The 17,840-nt window shown below is 39.4% G+C and overlaps 1 protein-coding gene across 1 annotated transcript in view; it reads left to right on the top strand.

Moving 5' to 3' along the window:
• wdr95 (WD40 repeat domain 95) overlaps positions 1 to 17,086 on the top strand; it is a 131,090-nt gene extending 114,004 nt beyond the window's left edge. Inside the window, exons 26-31 of the mRNA XM_072577260.1 lie at positions 1,120 to 1,261; positions 3,059 to 3,098; positions 3,190 to 3,278; positions 3,972 to 4,162; positions 7,445 to 7,539; positions 9,552 to 17,086. Coding sequence (XP_072433361.1) covers positions 1,120 to 1,261; positions 3,059 to 3,098; positions 3,190 to 3,278; positions 3,972 to 4,162; positions 7,445 to 7,539; positions 9,552 to 9,762 — 768 coding nt within the window. The 3' untranslated portion in view covers positions 9,763 to 17,086. The remainder of the gene's footprint in view (positions 1 to 1,119; positions 1,262 to 3,058; positions 3,099 to 3,189; positions 3,279 to 3,971; positions 4,163 to 7,444; positions 7,540 to 9,551) is intronic.
• The last annotated feature ends 754 nt before the right edge of the window (positions 17,087 to 17,840 follow it).

Here is a 17,840-nt window from a genome sequence, read left to right as displayed (position 1 = left end):
ACTGCATTGCAGTGGGTCTGGAATCATATATAGGCCAGATCAGGTAAGAATGGCAAATTTCCTTCCCTAAAAGATATTAGTGAACTCAGTGGGCTTTTTCATGACAATCAACAGTAGTAATTTAATTGCCATTAAGTGAGTTTTTTTTAAAATTCCTGATTTTAACTTATTTCAAGTTTCATGGTTTGAATTGATGGGATTCAGTCATGTGCTGGGTTCTGGATGACTAGCCCAGTGACATTTATCATTAGAAAACCACTTCCGTCATCTGGCTTGCCATATTAGTAATGATGTAGTAGTAGTGATGATTTGTGATGTTCTTGCAGCTATTTGCTTGTTTTTATGATGTTTAATAATTTTGTTAGTTTAAACCTGAAAGGAGATATGTATATTAATACTTCTCCCATCCATTGGAAATGCAAGTGGTCAAGTAAGAGGGTTTACTGATGAGTCACACTGCATCCCTGAGTCATTTTGCATAAACGTCATCACATCCTTAACTGACATTAGATCAGGTAAAGAAGAATCATTTGCCCAATCAAGTGGGACGTACTCCACATGGGAAAATGATCGCCTCATAATGTCATCAGACGAAATAGTAGATGCTGCCTTACCCTAAAATGCTCCAGTAAAACCAGAAGGGAATCAGTAGAGCAACCAGAAGAGGCAGACGCAAGTTTGATTTTGTCATTTGTAAGGTTTGCTTGCGGGCTAAGGACAAGACCAGATCCAACCTTTCCCTACTCCTCCCTTACACCACTAGTAGCCCTTTTGAGACGTGGTCACAGAACTTCCACAGCGTCCCTGTCGCTCAAATTCCCTGCAGTTCTCCTGCCTGCCAGTGAATTTTTTTTCACTGCCCTCACGTTGCTACACTTTTCAGGCAAAATTATGTAAGGCTGATGAGTCAAAATTGGGTTTGCGCCAAGGGAGAAATTCTGACATATACCTCACTTTCCTTCAGTTGAAAGGCAATAGTACATTTACATTGTAGTGATGATATAGCACTGTACAGTTTGTTATATGACTCAAATTGCAAAATGTCTATGCATGCTCCACCACATGATTTTTTTTCATTTTTAATTCTGAAATTGATCATACACTTTCCTATCTTTCCAGTCCAAAGTGAAATCTCAGATAAGCAGCCTGGCTGTGTCAGCTGATGACTCTTTGCTTTTTGCAGCAGATTATGTTGGATATATTTATGTGTATAGTATGAAGGACTTTGCAATTCATGGACCAGAAGTAGATCCACCGAAACGTAAGAAATATAAACATAATTATTTTTGTAAATTTTCTATTGAATAATACCTAAATTCATAGATATACCATATTATAAATGAGCTTACTAAATAATGTAAGAAAGTAGTAATTCAGGTTGTAACCATGTCATGGAAATGAACTTAAATATTGATATTTTTTAGAAATATAGTCAGATATTTTCCAATTGAGGTTGTAACATTGTAATATTTATTCTGCAGGGAAACAGAACAGGATATCTCAGAGATGAGTGTAAGGGCAAATTTGCAGATAGTGTAGCTGATGTTGTGCATGTGATCTCTATTGCTGAGAGGTCAGACCAATAAAGAGAGGAGAATGGAAAAGTGTCTCGAGATGGAGATACCCTTCAAATATGGCGATTTTGTAATGGCTACAACTCTTAAGCTAACATCTGCAAGATGGCTATAACACGCTAATGGGTGTAGGGATAAATAAAGGAGGCAAAGTGCAGGGCAGATTGCCACTGGTAAGATCTCACTGGCAACACCAGTTTGGCCCCAAGTGGGCTGTTAATAATTAATAATTGCCTATTTAGTACTGCCCAGTGGATATCTGCTTCCCTTGCTCGCTCACTCCTTACAAGATCAGCAAAGGTGGAAATGTATTGGCAGGTGATTACCCTTCAGCCTGCCTCGGTAGGATTCATAAGATTACAGCCAAAGCCTACAAGTTGCGAGTGATAAAGAACAAAACATATTTTAATCACAACCTTATTTTGTGTGGATTATTATTAAACTTTGCCGATACTGTTTTTAATAATCATACCTTCTTAATTCAGGATTTATTATGTATTACTATCTGTCTGTAGTGCACTCATTACAGTTGTAGCATTAACATGGATAGCTTAGCTCTGCATGAAACTTTAGTAGGAAGAATTTGCATTTTGTAAAATACTAGAAATAGGAACATGAGTAGGCCATTCAGCCCAGTGAGCTGCTGGCCGGTTGATAAGATCATGGCTGATCTGATTAAGCCTGAACAACACGCTCCTGTCTGACCACACAGTCCTCAACTCCCTCATTGATCAAAAGTCTGCCTAATACAGTCTTGAATAAATTCCAGCCTTCACTGGTCTCTCTGGAAGAGAAAGCAAAGACTAACAATCCTGAGAGAAGAAATTGCTCCTCAGCCGATCTGATAAGGTAATAGTTTATATTTAAACTGTGTCCCCGGTTGCATTCCTCCATGAAAGTAAACTTCCTCATGATATTTACTCTGTCACGCCTCCTCAGAATCCCTCTCATTTTTCTAAACTCTGCAGCGTATGTGCCCAGTGTTGAGACTGTGGTGCTGGAAAAGCATAACAGGTCAGACAGCATCCAAGGAGCAGGAGAATTGACATTTTGGGCATAAGCCCTTCATCAGGAATACTCTGCAGCGTATATGCCCAGTCTACTGGACTCACCCCTGTAATACACATTCTCAACAATTTCAGCCGTTCATGCGTCTATATTGATTCTGCCTGATTGTGTTGAGATTTTTTAGTGTTCTGCTACTATCTATTTAATAATGGATTCTAGTATGTTGTCAATCACAGATGTTGGAATATTACAACCACCATAGTGGTTGCTTTGATAGCAAAGTAGAAGTAAATTTTCAGGAATTGCTCCCATTTCCCTCCCCTCGCCTCAAAAAATGTACAAAGGCTGATTAATGTTGTGGGTGTACCTCATATGAATTGAGGCGTGTTCCATGATTTAATGAAATTGAATAATGATTAACAGCTCAGAATAACATCAATCTAATTGCATTGTATTTCATTTCATCTTAATTACAGTTGTTAACTACTGGAGAGCCCATATTAGTGCTGTTACTTGGTATGTACATGTTCTGAACATTGCATTAAGTTCTAAACAATTACATTTCACTCTTTTGTTTTATGATAAATATTTTTCATTTTCATTCCAGCATCGAGCTAATAGAAGAACAGAAGTTGATGGTGACATCTTCTCTTGAGGGTACTGTCCGACTGTGGAGCATGGATGGGGAGTTTATTGGTAAGTACTGAAGCAATATTAATGAACTGTGATGCTATTCATTGTGGTCCCATGAACAAGAGTAACTCTTAAGTTAAATATTCATGAATTAGTCAGCAATGCAGATACAATACTTGGAAAAAGCAAGAACTTTTGATAGCATTATAACAGCTTAGAAGGGAATGATTTCCATTTATATTATAATTTTCACACCCTCAAGACATGTCAAATCACACAATAGTGAATTAAGTACTTTTTTGAAGTGGAATCACTTTTACGTCACAGTAAAATCCCATCATGACATGATTCATTTTGAAACAGACATGCCATTTCGGAGACCATTGTCAGCAATTCCAAGAAACAGAAGATCACATTAGTTGGGTAAAGATACACCCTCACCAGTCAGCTGCCCCCTATCCTTTACCCTGGCCCATAACTATTATAGCCATAATTCACCAGAAACACTGACTTACCATTGACTTCTTTCATGACATTTTCTGTTGGCAAATAAAAATCAAAATACTATAAAGCTGCCCAAAGTTATGAGAGGTACCTTTCATTTATTGTTTGAATAACAACATATATTGTGATTATATGGAAATAATCCTCTGATTTCTGGGATTCCTTGCTGGGTTTTAAGTACACAAGCTTCATTTTCTAGCCCTTTGAAAACATAATGACCTTGTAATTACACATATACTTTACTCTTGTAAGGTACATTTGGGCAGCTGGAGCCCTGGGAAATCCATGCACCAGCATCTTGGAAGCACCCAATGGTTCCCTATGAAATTCTGATTGACCCACTCAGCATGCCTATTCACCCAGTGTTGGAGGAAGAAACATCCTTTATACAGCTCAGCAATTTTGAAAAAAATGAAGAAATCATAGAAGATACAGAATCAAAGGTTTGTAGACAGTTTGAAAGATCACTTGTTTTAAAAAGGATATTGTGATCAGAAGATGTCCACTCCCCCTTATTTTGAAGTTATGTCCCCTATTTCTAGTTTCATCCCCCAGTGGAAACAATTTCCCTGCTTCTATCTTATCTATTCCCTTCATAATGTTATGTTGCTGTAAGATCTCTCCGCCCCCATTCTTCTAAATTCCATTGAGTATAGTCCTAGTCTACTCAATCTCCCCTGACAAGTCTTGTTTGTACTTGTATAACACTCTTTAACCTAAGAAATGTCATCCTATGGCACTTCTCAACAATATTATAAAACAAAGTGTAGCTCTGAATTAAATAAAGACACTGTAGGTGAGAAAACCAGAAGCCAGGATAAATTAGTAAGATGAGTGACTTCAATAAGGAAAGCGAAGGGCATAGATGGGGAAGTGTGGGACGAAAGCTCCAGAGTTTGGAACAGAAGTAACTGAAAGCATAACCACCAACAGTGGAGTGATACAAACAAATGATACTTAAGAGTCAGAATTAAATGGGTGAATATATCTCAGAAGCTTATAGAACTGGAAGAATGCACAGACATTGTCAGAGTCCAGGCCAAGGAGGGATTTGAAAACAATTGGGAGAATTCAAAATCAAGATATTGTTTGCCTAGCAGCTGTTGTACATTTGTGAGCATGGATGATAGGGGTTTAGGACTTGACACAAGCAACAGAATTTTCGGTGGCCTCGGGTTTACGGAGGCTGGAATGTGAGACTATTCAGCAATATATTGTGTAGCATAGGGTGTGTGATTTATGTTTGTTTATTGCTGTTTAATTTTGAGTTTGGAATTTTGAATTTTAAACTTATTTGAAGCTGAGAAGGTTTAAGCCCAGTTGTATGAAAGCTCCAGGAAGAGTTAAATTAAGCCAATAAAGGTGATAGAGAAGGTGTGAGCACTGTAAAGGTGTGCTTTTGGGATAAATGGGATTATATTTTTACCATGCATCGCAAAATAAAATTGTGTTCTATCTAAATAGTCAGGAATTGGCCTTTCCAGTGGGAGAGAAACAGAAAAAAGCTTCTGAGGCCACATGAATGACATTTCATTTGAAATAGAAGCTCAATGTATTACCACCTTACATCCTCATCTGATGTGGTAACTGCAGCTGCCAGAGTGAAGCTGTAGAAGTTATGCTTAACGTGATAAGACCCTGTCTGTATTTTCCCTATCACTCACCAAAACAAGTGGAGCAGCACTCGTTGTAAAGTCTTCAAACAGTTGTTAACACAAACTTGTAAGTTATTGGTTGATCATGATTGATCACAAATTAATCATGGTTGTGATTGCTTGTGGTCAGCATTTGCATTCAATATAATAAGTTGTTGCATGTGGTTCGTATGCAGAATTCTGTAATTAAAATGTCTTTAACCTGTACTGTTTATGTGCCTAATTAATGCAGATGCCCCCGAGGGTCCTAGTATCACTCACAAGTAGAGACTATCCCTCAGTCAGGGAATAAACACTTCACTACATGTAGCTAGGGAGAAGAGGCAGACAATTTTCATTTCCACTGTGTATTTGTGATTGGGATAAGGATGGAAGGAATGAAGTTACACTGTCAGAGTCAGTTGCTGATTCACCCTGGTAATCTAGGTGATCTTCGCCGAACCCTTCACGTTCCTTTCTTCCTTGCACTCCCTGTTGCCCCTTCAGGTTAGATCTGTCACATGTCCCCATTCAACTCTTCTATTTAAATCTTTATCACCTCCTTTATCCCCTGAACTCCAGGCCTATGCTATATTGTGCCAACATCCTGAGGCATTGACCCTCATCCTCCTTGGGTGAGGAAGCTTATGGTAGATACTAAAGGCTCAAAACAACAGATGTTCTAGAGGACTGTAGAAAGTGCAGGGGTTGCTCTAAAAAGAAATTAGGAGAGTGAAGATGGGACATGAGAAACCATCCGTATATAACCTTATGAAAATTCCAAAACTATTTTTCTAAGAATATTAGGGGCAACAGAAAAACCAGGAAAAGAGCAGGGCCAGTTTGGGACCAAAGTGGCAATCTGGGTGTAGATCTGGAAGACATAACTGAGGTTTTAAATGAATACTTCACATTTGTATTCATTGCAGAGAAGGACAATGTAGCTTTAGAAATCTGGCAGAGAGCATGTAACATACTTGAATGAATTAGCAATGAGAGATATTAGCGATTTTAGTTGTTTTGAAAGTGAATAGATTTCCAGGCCCAGATGAGATGTATCCCTGGCTGTCATGGAAGGCAAGGAAGGAGATTACCGGGGCCAAAGACTTACAGGTTGGTGGATTGACAAAATTGCCACGTAGTGTCCAGGGATGAGTTGGCTAGGTGGATTTGCCTGGATAAATGCGGGGTTACAGGGATAGGGTAGGGGTTTGTGTCTAGGTGGGTTGCTGTTTGGAGGGTTGGTGTAAACTTGACGGGCCAAAGGCCTTTTTCCACATGTAGGGATTCTATGATTCATGGCTCTGATATTCATTTTCAAATCCTGTCTGGCTACAGGAGGGTACCAGAAGATTGGTGAAAAGCTAATGTGGTACCATTAGTCAAGAAGGGTGGTATGGTTAAACCAGGAAACTACAGACCAATTAGTCAAACATCTGCCATAGGGAAACTATTGGAATGAATTCTTAGAGAGTTAGTCTCCACTTCGAGAGGCAGTGTTCAACCAGATGGTGGTCATGTTTCTATAAATCGATGTGCCACATCAATGTCACACGTACATTTGCCAACACTTAACTAGCAAACCAATCTTATGTGCCATAATAATTGAGATTCTGCATGTGGGTGGCATTAATAACATAGGAAACAAATTCATTGAAGTATATAAAATGCTTCCTTTTGTGAGTTCAAAACCAGGAGCACTGTTTCAAAATTAGAATTGCACTTTTAAGACAGCGATTTGGTGGTGGTGGTGGTGGTGGGGGGGGGGGGGGGGTTTCTGATGGGAGTGCAATTTTGGAATTCTCTGCCTCAGGAGGCAGTGGAGGTATTGTAAAGTGGATGCAGATAGATTCCTGTTAAGAAAATCAAAGATTATCAGGGGTAAATTGGAAATTTGAAACATAAACAGATCAGCCATGTTCTTATTGAATGACAGAGCAGGCTTGAGGGGTCAAATGACCTACTTCTGCTGTTTCTTATGTATATATGTATGTAAAGGGGTATGAGGAAAAAGCAAGGAAATTGTACAACGTGATTGGATCTTTCACATAGCTGATACAAATATGTTGGACACAATGGTCTATTCTGCAGGATCTTCAGCACAAATTTTCAAAGTCAATAATTTCTGATGATGCTATCAATGAAGAAATAAGAAAGAAGACCTTCCAGAACAACCTTGGAAAAAGGTAATTCCTTTTGTTTCTAGGATCACCACAATGCCTATTTTTGTGAAATGCCCTTGTTTCAGGATAAAAATCTGTATAAATACTGAATCGATGTAGGTCAAGTTCATTTAATGTAGAGATAAGAATGCTCCATTTTCATTGTGCACTAAATAAGAGTAGTGTTTTATACCAAATGTTTTTGTGTGCAGATATCTCTCAAAGGTTGAGCAATTCTTCCACTTGACATTTAACGATGGTCATTTAGTTTGCTAACAGTGTGTACCTTGAATGTGAATTTATTGTTTGGGATATGTAGCAAATTATTTTGTAGATTTTAAACTGATTAAAACATTTCATAGTTTGAGAAATCCAATGCCAGATTCAAGAACAAGCTTTTACATCATTAATATAATGTTACAATGACCCTATAGTTTTACTTCCAAGAGTCTCACTGAAAGTGTGGTACCTCCTGCAAAGTTTATCAGAAGATGGCTGGCAGAGGACACCAAACAAGATGTCAGCATTTGAATATAAGAATATTAGAAGTAGAAGCGGGAATAGACAATTTAGACCTTCAAATCCCTGCCACCATTTAATTAATTCATGAGCCCTGCCCCCCCCACCCCGCCCACTGCTCCTGTGCAACATGCCCCTCCCAGCCCCCATGCAACACTGCCCCGCCCCCAACACCGACCCTGCCCCCGCTCCCACTCCCATGCAACATGCCACCCGCCCCCAACACTGCTGCCCCGCCCCCAACCCCATCCCCGCTCCAACACCGCCCCTGGTCCTCATCACCGAACCTGCCTCCCGCTCCCAACCCTGCCTCCCACTCCCAACCCTGTCCAACAGAGTTCCCCCCACCAACACTGCCCCCCCGCCCCCAACCCCGTAGACACTCGCCCCCTCTCCGGGCAGCTGGACTGGACATGAACAACAAGGCTGCTGCAGTTGCCTTTATAGGGTAAGTCTCCAAATAGTGTGTGCATACGTGCAAGGGCGGACACACACAAACTTTTTACTGCAACGTTTTGACAGGTTCCACCTTTGCCCTGTACAGGACAATGTTGGAGAGAATATCTCAGGAAGGGGTATGAGGTTAGGGTACACCCTGTGTAGAACTTCAGGGAAAGTGTGGGGAGAAAGAAAGAGGGCAGGCAGACAGTCACTTGGAGACGGTGCCTGTTTAATCACTGCAATAAAAGACGCGATCACTGTTGGAAACACGTCTTTGATGTAATGTTTCCACTGGGACCTCCAGATCTCCTTCAGATAATCCGATTTTCAGATACTTGGTATTCGGATAATCAAGTTTCCTCTGTATTGTCATAGAGTTGGAGGTAGATAATGAGTGGTTAAGAGAAAGGGGCTTAAGAGTTATGAATAGTTGTTGTTTCATGTTCACTTTTAGAGTTAAAGAATAAATTGATATTGTTTTATTTAAATAGTGGAACTTGGAAGTTCTCTGTCACTCATATTTTAACAGATTATGAGGTGAGGTGAAATGAGCTTTTCTGAGTGTTTGGTTTAATTAACAGAAGGGTTCACTGCCATTTTGTAACAAGGGCAAAAAAAGGGCAATTAATGTTTGTATAACCAGCAGTGCCCAAAGCCCACAGATTTTTAAAATAATCTGGCAAGTGTTTTTGGTACGTAAATTACTGAATTATTAATAATCCTGTAAACAGGATTTGGAAGGAATGAGGTATGAAGTATTTTTAACTTTGCCACCAGTATAGAAGAGTTAGTATTCATTCTCAAATAGGTAATAAATATTTCCTGCAGATCAGGCAACAATATTCAATTGCAAGGATAGAAAGTTACAACCCAGAGCAGCAGTTTGTCCAGACTACTGCTAGATGAAAGAAGTTAACATCATTTGATAGCCTAACCAAAAAATACCAAAACTTGTATAAAAATGATGCTTATAAACTATTTCTGTAGTTTGGCAATACGTAATAGGATTCTGTTTTTACATCAAATATTGAGTGATGTTTTGTAACAATGCTAATTATTTTCCTCTATTTTTGTAGACTTCGACATGAAAGATATCAGAGCTTGAATAAGCCACTAAAACATGGAGGGCCGGATGCTTACCATACCTTGAAGTATTTTGAAATTGCTAATGCCCCAAATAAGTGTGAAAAACCAGACTTATCAGCAGCAGGCACAGATCCATATGCCACTCTTTTCTTGAAAGAAAGTACCTGTAAGCCTGAACCTGAGGAATTGTTAGCAATATGAATTTTTTTCTGCATCTTGTTTATTACCCAAAGCTATAATTGCTGTGCACAATCATGTAATGTTGGCTGTACAAGACATGTGTAGCTGCTAATTGGTCTCTTTGCAGTTTCCCCATATCTTCCTAAGCCTCTTCTGTTTTTATTTCTCCTCCTCCCTTTTGCAATTTCCACTTCCCTGTTACCACACCCTAATCAACATTCTTGTGTTACCAAATCCTTCCACTGCTGTTGTCTCAGCTCAGCTACTTCCTGGATATATCTGCATGACTCCCTTTGGTTGAATTCTAGTATCTTCCACTGGACCCATCATGGCATGCATCATATGTCTATTAGCTTATTCAGTCTCTCCTTGCTGCATAACTCACTGACATAATGTTACATCTAATACATCCAAACTGTTTGACCTATAAACAGACCATCTGGGTCTATACTCAATGGAATTTAGAAGGATGAGGGGGAATCTAATGGAATATTAAAGAAGACCAAACAGCCTGGACAGAATGGAAGTAGGGAAGATGTTTCCATTAGCAGGAGAGACTAGGACCTGAGGGCACAGTTTTAGAGTAAGAGAAGACCCTTTAGAACAGAAATGAGGAGAAACTTCTTTAGCCACAGGGTGGTGAATTGGCACAGAAGGCTGTGGATCATTGAGCACATTTAAGACAGAGATAGGTTCTTGACTGTCAAGGGGATCAAAGGTTATGGGAAGAAATGGGATTGAGAAACTTATCAGCCATCATTGAATTGCTGAGCGCTCTCGATGGACTGAATGACCTAATTTCTGCTCCTATGTCTTATGGTTTTATATTGACCTACATTAGGCCCTACATATTTATTATCTTTCTCCAATCTTCATTGCATCTTTATATTCAATGCAGTTAGCTAATAAAACTTGTACTTTGTTTTATAAATCATCTATCACCTCATCCCTGCGATCTACCTTCCTCTGATTCTTCCATGTACATCCTACCCATTTGCCATTACTTTCTTGGCCAAGTCTCCAAACATTTCAAATCCAATATAGCATCATCTAGCAATCACTCCAGAAGATCATTAAGCATATTGTGTGTATATAACAACAACACTGCATGGGCACCGTTATCCAGTAGCACCGTGATTTTTATTTCTAGACAATTATTTAATTTCTCTTTGAAAGCAACAATTGACTCTGTGTCCACCTTCCAGTGTATTTCAGATCCAAACCACATGCTGCTTGAAACTTGTTTTACCTCATTTGGCACTTGATTATTTTGTAATTCATACAAAATTGTGCCTTCTGATTCTTTACACTTCTGCCAATGGAAAACCACCATTGGCATTCATCAAGTGTATTATAATTCAGTACATTTTCAGCTTAATTGCTAAGTGTTAACCTTTTTAGCATTCTTTCCATCCCACTATTTTTCCGATAAATTCAGTCCAGATCCTTCATGATTTTGAAAATTTTTCAAATCTCTTTTCAACCTTCTCTAATAATAATGGCCCTAGTTTCTAATCTATTCAGCGTTACTAAAGTCCTCATCTTTCCTGCAAGTATGGTGTCCAAGGAAGGACTAGGTGAGGCTGAACCAGTGTTTTCTGATGGTTCACGATGACAACCTTAGTTTAGTACCTCTATTTGTAAGGAAATCCAGAATATTTCCTCTAAACCTCATAAGCTTTTTATTCCCACTTTAGAGATTTCTTTAGAACATATCATTTTGACTATACGATCAGCCTATTTTTGCTTCTTAAAATGAATCAGCTGGGATATTTTATTACATGCACTCATAATAATGTAATTGTGGGCTCTTTTTATTTTACTGACTTCTGCTGGTCCATTACACAAACCTGTTTACATTTCATCTTTCAGGTGCCAGTTTTGTTTGTTCAATCATTGTGCTCATAAATTGTTATGTTACAGAAGATCGTATAAAGTTGTAAGAACTGCAATTATTTTTTATAATATGACCAAAACTGTCACAATTCATTCCGATCACACAATCTAACCTTGGGAACTGTGTTTCTTGGCAGTTCAGACTCTTATGGAAGCTACCTTTGTTTATGTCAGTGATGAAGTAGCATACGATGAAATGGCTGGTGGAGTAGAATTTTCATTGCTATGTTTTGGCTAGTAGGCTCAGTACGTGACATTTTGGTGGTTTTGCTACTGATTCCTGAGCCTTTCTTACTCTTTTTTAATGGGAGTCCTTCTCACACATTTATCAAAGACATCTCTTTCAATGTGCTCAGTACTCTGCATGATATTTTCAGATCTAGTTTATGAGCAACACTTGGAAAAACCCAGCTCAACTTCTACAGCTCTGAAATTGGTACAACTTTGGCATGCCTTTTACTTAACATTGAAGGATACAGAATAATGAAGTTAATTTGACCGTGAAGAAATTTTCTTCATTCTTTGAATAACATCCTACACACATCACAAACCCTTTCTAACCATCTACTCTGGTGCAGTTCTGAGTTCTTTCCACGTTTAAAACCAGAAAGTGATAGTGTTCCATTGGTAGGGGATTGCTCAAGCACAGGATTTCTCTGGAACCAAATCATAAGTGGGCGGGTTCCTACAGTGTGGCACATGTTAACAGTTCTGGAATACACCTGATTTTTGACTGCTTCGCTTTTAAGGAATATGGTTTTCTATGTGTACAATATTTGCAACAATTTAGACAAATTTAAGGTACAGCGTACATCAATTATATATTCTGATTTTGATATTGGTTTTCCTAAAGAGCAATTGTACAATACATAGGGTGAGAATTCATTCAACTGATTTGTCTCAGGATTTATTTTTGTCATGTATTAATCAGAGAATTATGGAGATGTACAGCACAGAAACAGACCTTTTGTTCCAATTTGTCCAAGTTGGCCAGATATCCTAAACTAATCTAGTCCTAGTTATCAGCACTTTGCCCATATCCCTCAAAACCCTTCTTATTCACATACCCTTTAAAATTGTACTAGCCTCTACCACTTTCTCTGGCAGCTCATCCATACATACAGCACTCTCTGTGTGAAAACGTTGCCCCTTAGATCCCTTTAAAATGTTTCCCCTCACAACCTAAATCAACATCCTCTAGTTCTGGGATCCCTCAGCCCAAAGAAAAGACCATATCTATTTACCCTATCCATGCCCTTCATGATTTTATAAACCTCTAAGGTCAGCTCTCAGCCAGCCTCTGATGCTCCAGGGAGAACAGACCCAGCCTATTCTGCCTCTCCCTCCAACCCCGGCAATGTCCTTGTAAATATTTTCTGAACCCTTTCAAGTTTCACAACATCCTTCCAATAGGAGGGAGACTAGAATTTATTCCAAAAGTGGCATTACCAGTGTCCTTCTCAGCTGCGACATGACCACAACTTCTATATTCAATGCTCTGACCAATAAAGGAAAGCATACCAAACGCTTTCTTCACTATGCTATCTACCTGCAAATCCACTTTCAAGGAGCTATGAACCTGCACTCGAAAGTATCTTTATTCAGTGACACTCCCTGGGATCTTACCATTCAATGTATAAGTGCTGCCCTGATTTACCTTTTTAAAATGCAGCATCTCACATTTATCTAAATTAAACCCCATCTGCCACTCCTTGACCCATTGGCCCATCTGATCAGTCATCTACAAATTTACTAACTATACCTCCTATATTCACATCCAAATATCCAAAACATGTTAGGTGGGTAAATTTTACTGTTACTGTTGTATGATTTTGTGGTTTTAGAAATTAAAATATAATTTCATTTAAATATTAAAAAATAACACTAATATGTTTCTCAATATTGGCTATAGTTAGACAATTTATAATCATTGCTATAGCCACTTTATATAATCCCTGCAGTCTTTTTTTTATTATTCATTCATGGGAAGTTAGTGTTGCTGGCTGGGCCAGCATTTATTCTACATCCTAATTGCCTAGCTGGTAAGAGTCAACCACCTTGCTGTGGGTCTGGAGTCACGTGTAGGCCAGACCATGAAAGAACGGCAGATTTCCTTTCTTAAAAGGATATTAGTGAACCAGAAAGATTTTTACAGATTTTCACATGCGCTTGCAATTAGATGAGAGCTCTTAATTTCAGATTTTAATGAATTCAAATTTCACCATAAGCCACAATGGGTTTTGAATCCATATCCCCAGAATATAAGTCTGACATTCTAGATGACTAGACCAGTAACATTGCCACTTCCTTCCCTTAAAGGCATTGGGTAGATGAGTATGACTTGCTGCAGCAAGATCTCAAGCCACAGAGATTTGAAGTTATGAATATATGAATTAGGAGCAGAAATAGATCATTAGGCTGTTTAAACATGTCCCTCCATTCAATAAGACCATTGCTTATCTCTCCATGTTCCAAATTCCACTTAGCCATCTATTCCTAACAACATTTGAATTCCACTTAGCCATGTATTCCTGACATTTGACTTCCTTGCCTAACAACAATCAATTGATTGCCAAACAACAATCAATTTACACCTTAAAAGATATTTAATTATCCCACCTCCTGAGGCAATCCTCAGAAAAAAAAAGTTCATCAGCCCTGACCAAAAAAAAAGGTGACCTATGTCTTTAAGCAATGTCCCCTAGTTCTGGACTCACCCACAAGAATTAACATCCTGCCACGTCCACCTTGTTAAGGCCATTCAGAATCTTTTAAACTTCAATCAAATCACCCCTCACACTTCTAAACTGTGGTCAGTACAAGCTCAATCTGTCCAAACTTTCTTCATAAGACGACCCACTTATGCCAAGCAGCGATCTAGTAAATCTCCACTGAACTGTAGTGAACACCCTTCAATAAGGACATCTGAATGCAGACAGTATTCAAGGTTTGGTCTCACCAATGACCCATAGAACTAAAGGTCAGAAGTCACATGACACCAGGTTGTAGTCCAACAGGTTTATTTGAAATCATACATTTTTGAAGCACTGCTCCTTCATCAGGTGAAGTGAAGACAGGAAGCCACACAGGCACAGAATTTATAGGCAGAGGAATCAAAGGTAGTACAAATGGTATGAGTGGAGTGTTGATAGGCTGAATAACTTGTCTCTGCAGGTGATCAAAAATGTCAGACGGTGTGAGTAAAGTATCAACAGTTGAACAGCAAGTGAAGGGATGAGCCATAATCTGATTGAGGCAAAGAGATAATTACAAAAAATTAAAAATAAGATGGTGCTGGAGACAAACTAAATGGCTGGAAATAACATGATTAGGTATAAAAGTCGCATGCCGAGCGAGGGTCTAACCTGCAGACTTATTAATTCAGCCTGTCGACACTCAACTCACATTTGTACTATCTTTTGATCTTGCTACCTATAACTTCTGTGCCTGTCTGCTTCCTTTTAACTCCTCCTGATGAAGGAGCAGTGCTGTGAAAGCTTTGAATTTCAAATAAACCCTTTCGTCTATAATCCAGTGTCGTGTGACTTCTGACTTCGTTCACCCAAGGTCAAACACCGGCACCTTCATGCTATAGAACTAAAGCACAACATCCTTACTTTGGTGTTCCATTCCTCTCAATAAATGACAAATGCTGCCCAGTTTGGGTTCTGCTAGGACCACACAGCTTCTGACCTCACTGCAGCCTTGATTCAAACACGAACAAAAGAGCTATTCCAGAGGTGAGGGTGAGTGACAGCTCTTGACATCAAGACAGAATTTGACTGAGTGTGGCATCAAGGAACCTGGCAAAACTGGAATCATTGGGAATCCGGGGACAGATTCTCTGGTGATTAGAGTCATAATTGACACACAGGAAGATGGCCATGCTTGTTTGGAGGGCAGTCATCTCAGCACTAGGACATCTTTGCAGGAGTTCCTCATGGTAGTGTCCTAGGCTTAACCATCTTCAGCTACTTAATCAATGACCTTCCCTCCATCATAAGGTCAGAAGTGGGAAGTTTGGTGATGAATGCATAATGAATTCACAACTCCTCAGATACTGAAGCAGTCCATGTTCAAATGCATAAAGATCTGCACAATATCAAAGTTTGGGCTGACAAGTGGCAAATAACATTCGTACCACACAAATGCCACTGTATGGACATCTCAGTTCAGGGACAATTTAAGCATTGCCCCTTGACATTCACTCGTTACCAGCACTGAATCCTCCACTATCAAAATCTTGGAGGTTAGAATTCTCTAGAAATTTAACTGAACTAGCTTTATAAACACTGGCTATGATAGCAGGTCAGAGACTAGGAAGACTGTAGTGAGTAACACACCTCCTGACTCCCCAAAGCATGTCCATCATCGACAAGGTACAGTCAGGAGTGACAAACGGTCAGTTAGACTCGAAACGTCAGCTCTTTTCCCTCCTTACAAATGCTGCCAGACCTGCTGAGATTTTCCAGCATTTTCTCTTACAGTCAGGAGTGTGATGGAATGTTCCTCACTTGCCTTGATGGGTGCTACTCCAATAACACTCAAGAAGCTTGATACCAAAGACACTTGATTGGCACATTACAAGCTGCCACTCACTCCACCACCAATGCTCAGTCGAAGCAATGTGTCCTATTTACAAAGATGCACTGCAGTTGTGTGTTAACCTACAGCATGAGGCCTGCTGAGGTTCAAGAAGGTTTTCAAGGCAGACTTCAGGATATGCAACAACGCAGAATGGCTGAGCAGAGCCTGATAGCCAAGTTTGGTACCCATGAGGATGGCCTCAACCCGGACCTTGGGTTCATGTCACACTACGGGTGACCCCACTACATTATACACCCTCTCTCTCTCTCACACACACTTACATAATTGTAGTTATGCAGACCCTCCCTCATACACGTGCTCTCTCAGACACACACATACAATCTCCATACCACCCTCTCACAGGCTTAGACTCCCTCACACTCATGCGCACACTCTCTCTCTCCTCCTCACATACACATAAGTCTATGGGATGAATTCGTACTTGCTGAACTGTATTTGCAGATACATTCTATTTTGTTCAAAAAGCACACAATCTGCAGGCAGTCAATCCATGTGACATTTTATATGTGGTTACTTTGGAAACTGAACCAATCTGACTCAAGACTGGAATACAGGCAGACTCTAACCTCACACCTTTAAATGCACTGTTTGAGCAGAGATGTCACTTTTTTTTATAAAACCTTAAGTTATCTTGGGAATGTGACTTGAAAGATGTTCTGGAATTTACTTATTAATGAATAAAAACCTGCAGCTCATTCTAAACAGCAAAATAGGTTTGTTCAATATATTGTAACAATTGCATGACACTATGATCTTGTGCTATAAATTCTGTGTCTTATGACTTTGCCCCACTAGCTACCTGATGAAGGAGCAGCACTCCAAAAGCTAGTACTTCCAAATAAACCTGTTAGACTATAACCTGGTGTTGTGTGATTTTTAACTTTTTCCACCCCAGTCCAACACAGGTACCTCCTCATCGTAGTTCAAGAAGGCAGTTGTCAACCGCTTTTTCAAGGGCAAATAGAGATGGGCAATAAATGCAGGCCAGCCAGTGATGCCCACATCCCACAAATTAATAAATATAAATAAATTTTATTAGTCGTTTGTTACCTACAGTAAGCTGACATCTTAGACCATTTTTGAACATCACGAAGTAGCAACAGATGCACCCGGAATTTAAAAATCTGCATATAATTGGGCTCATTTTTGGAAAGTTTAACAGGCAACTGATCTGCCAGAACGTTGATTTCAATTACCTCATGATAAAGAGACAAAGTAAGGACATATATAATGGGTGTACAAATAGCATACATAACAGTATATAAATAACAGTATGTGTCATCTATGAGATACACTACAACAGGGGAGGCAGTGTTGTGATAATGTCATTGGATTAGCTCTTGGGACATCAATTGACATCATTCCATGTCACGTGGTGGAATTTCAAAATCAATATATATGTGCAATAAAAAGTGTCCTAATGGAGACTTTAAAATGTTGTGAAAACCCATCTGATTTAACAATGGAAAGAACTGCTGTGTAGTCGACTTGTAACTCCCTTTGAGGAATTAGGGATAGGCAACAATGCTTGTTTAGCCAGCGACACTCACATCCAAAGAAAGAAGTTCCCAGCTTGGTGAACATACCCACAACCA

This window comes from Chiloscyllium punctatum, chromosome 9, assembly GCF_047496795.1.
Source record: "Chiloscyllium punctatum isolate Juve2018m chromosome 9, sChiPun1.3, whole genome shotgun sequence".
Taxonomy (NCBI): domain Eukaryota; kingdom Metazoa; phylum Chordata; class Chondrichthyes; order Orectolobiformes; family Hemiscylliidae; genus Chiloscyllium; species Chiloscyllium punctatum.
This window is presented reverse-complemented; position numbering and strand designations above follow the sequence as displayed.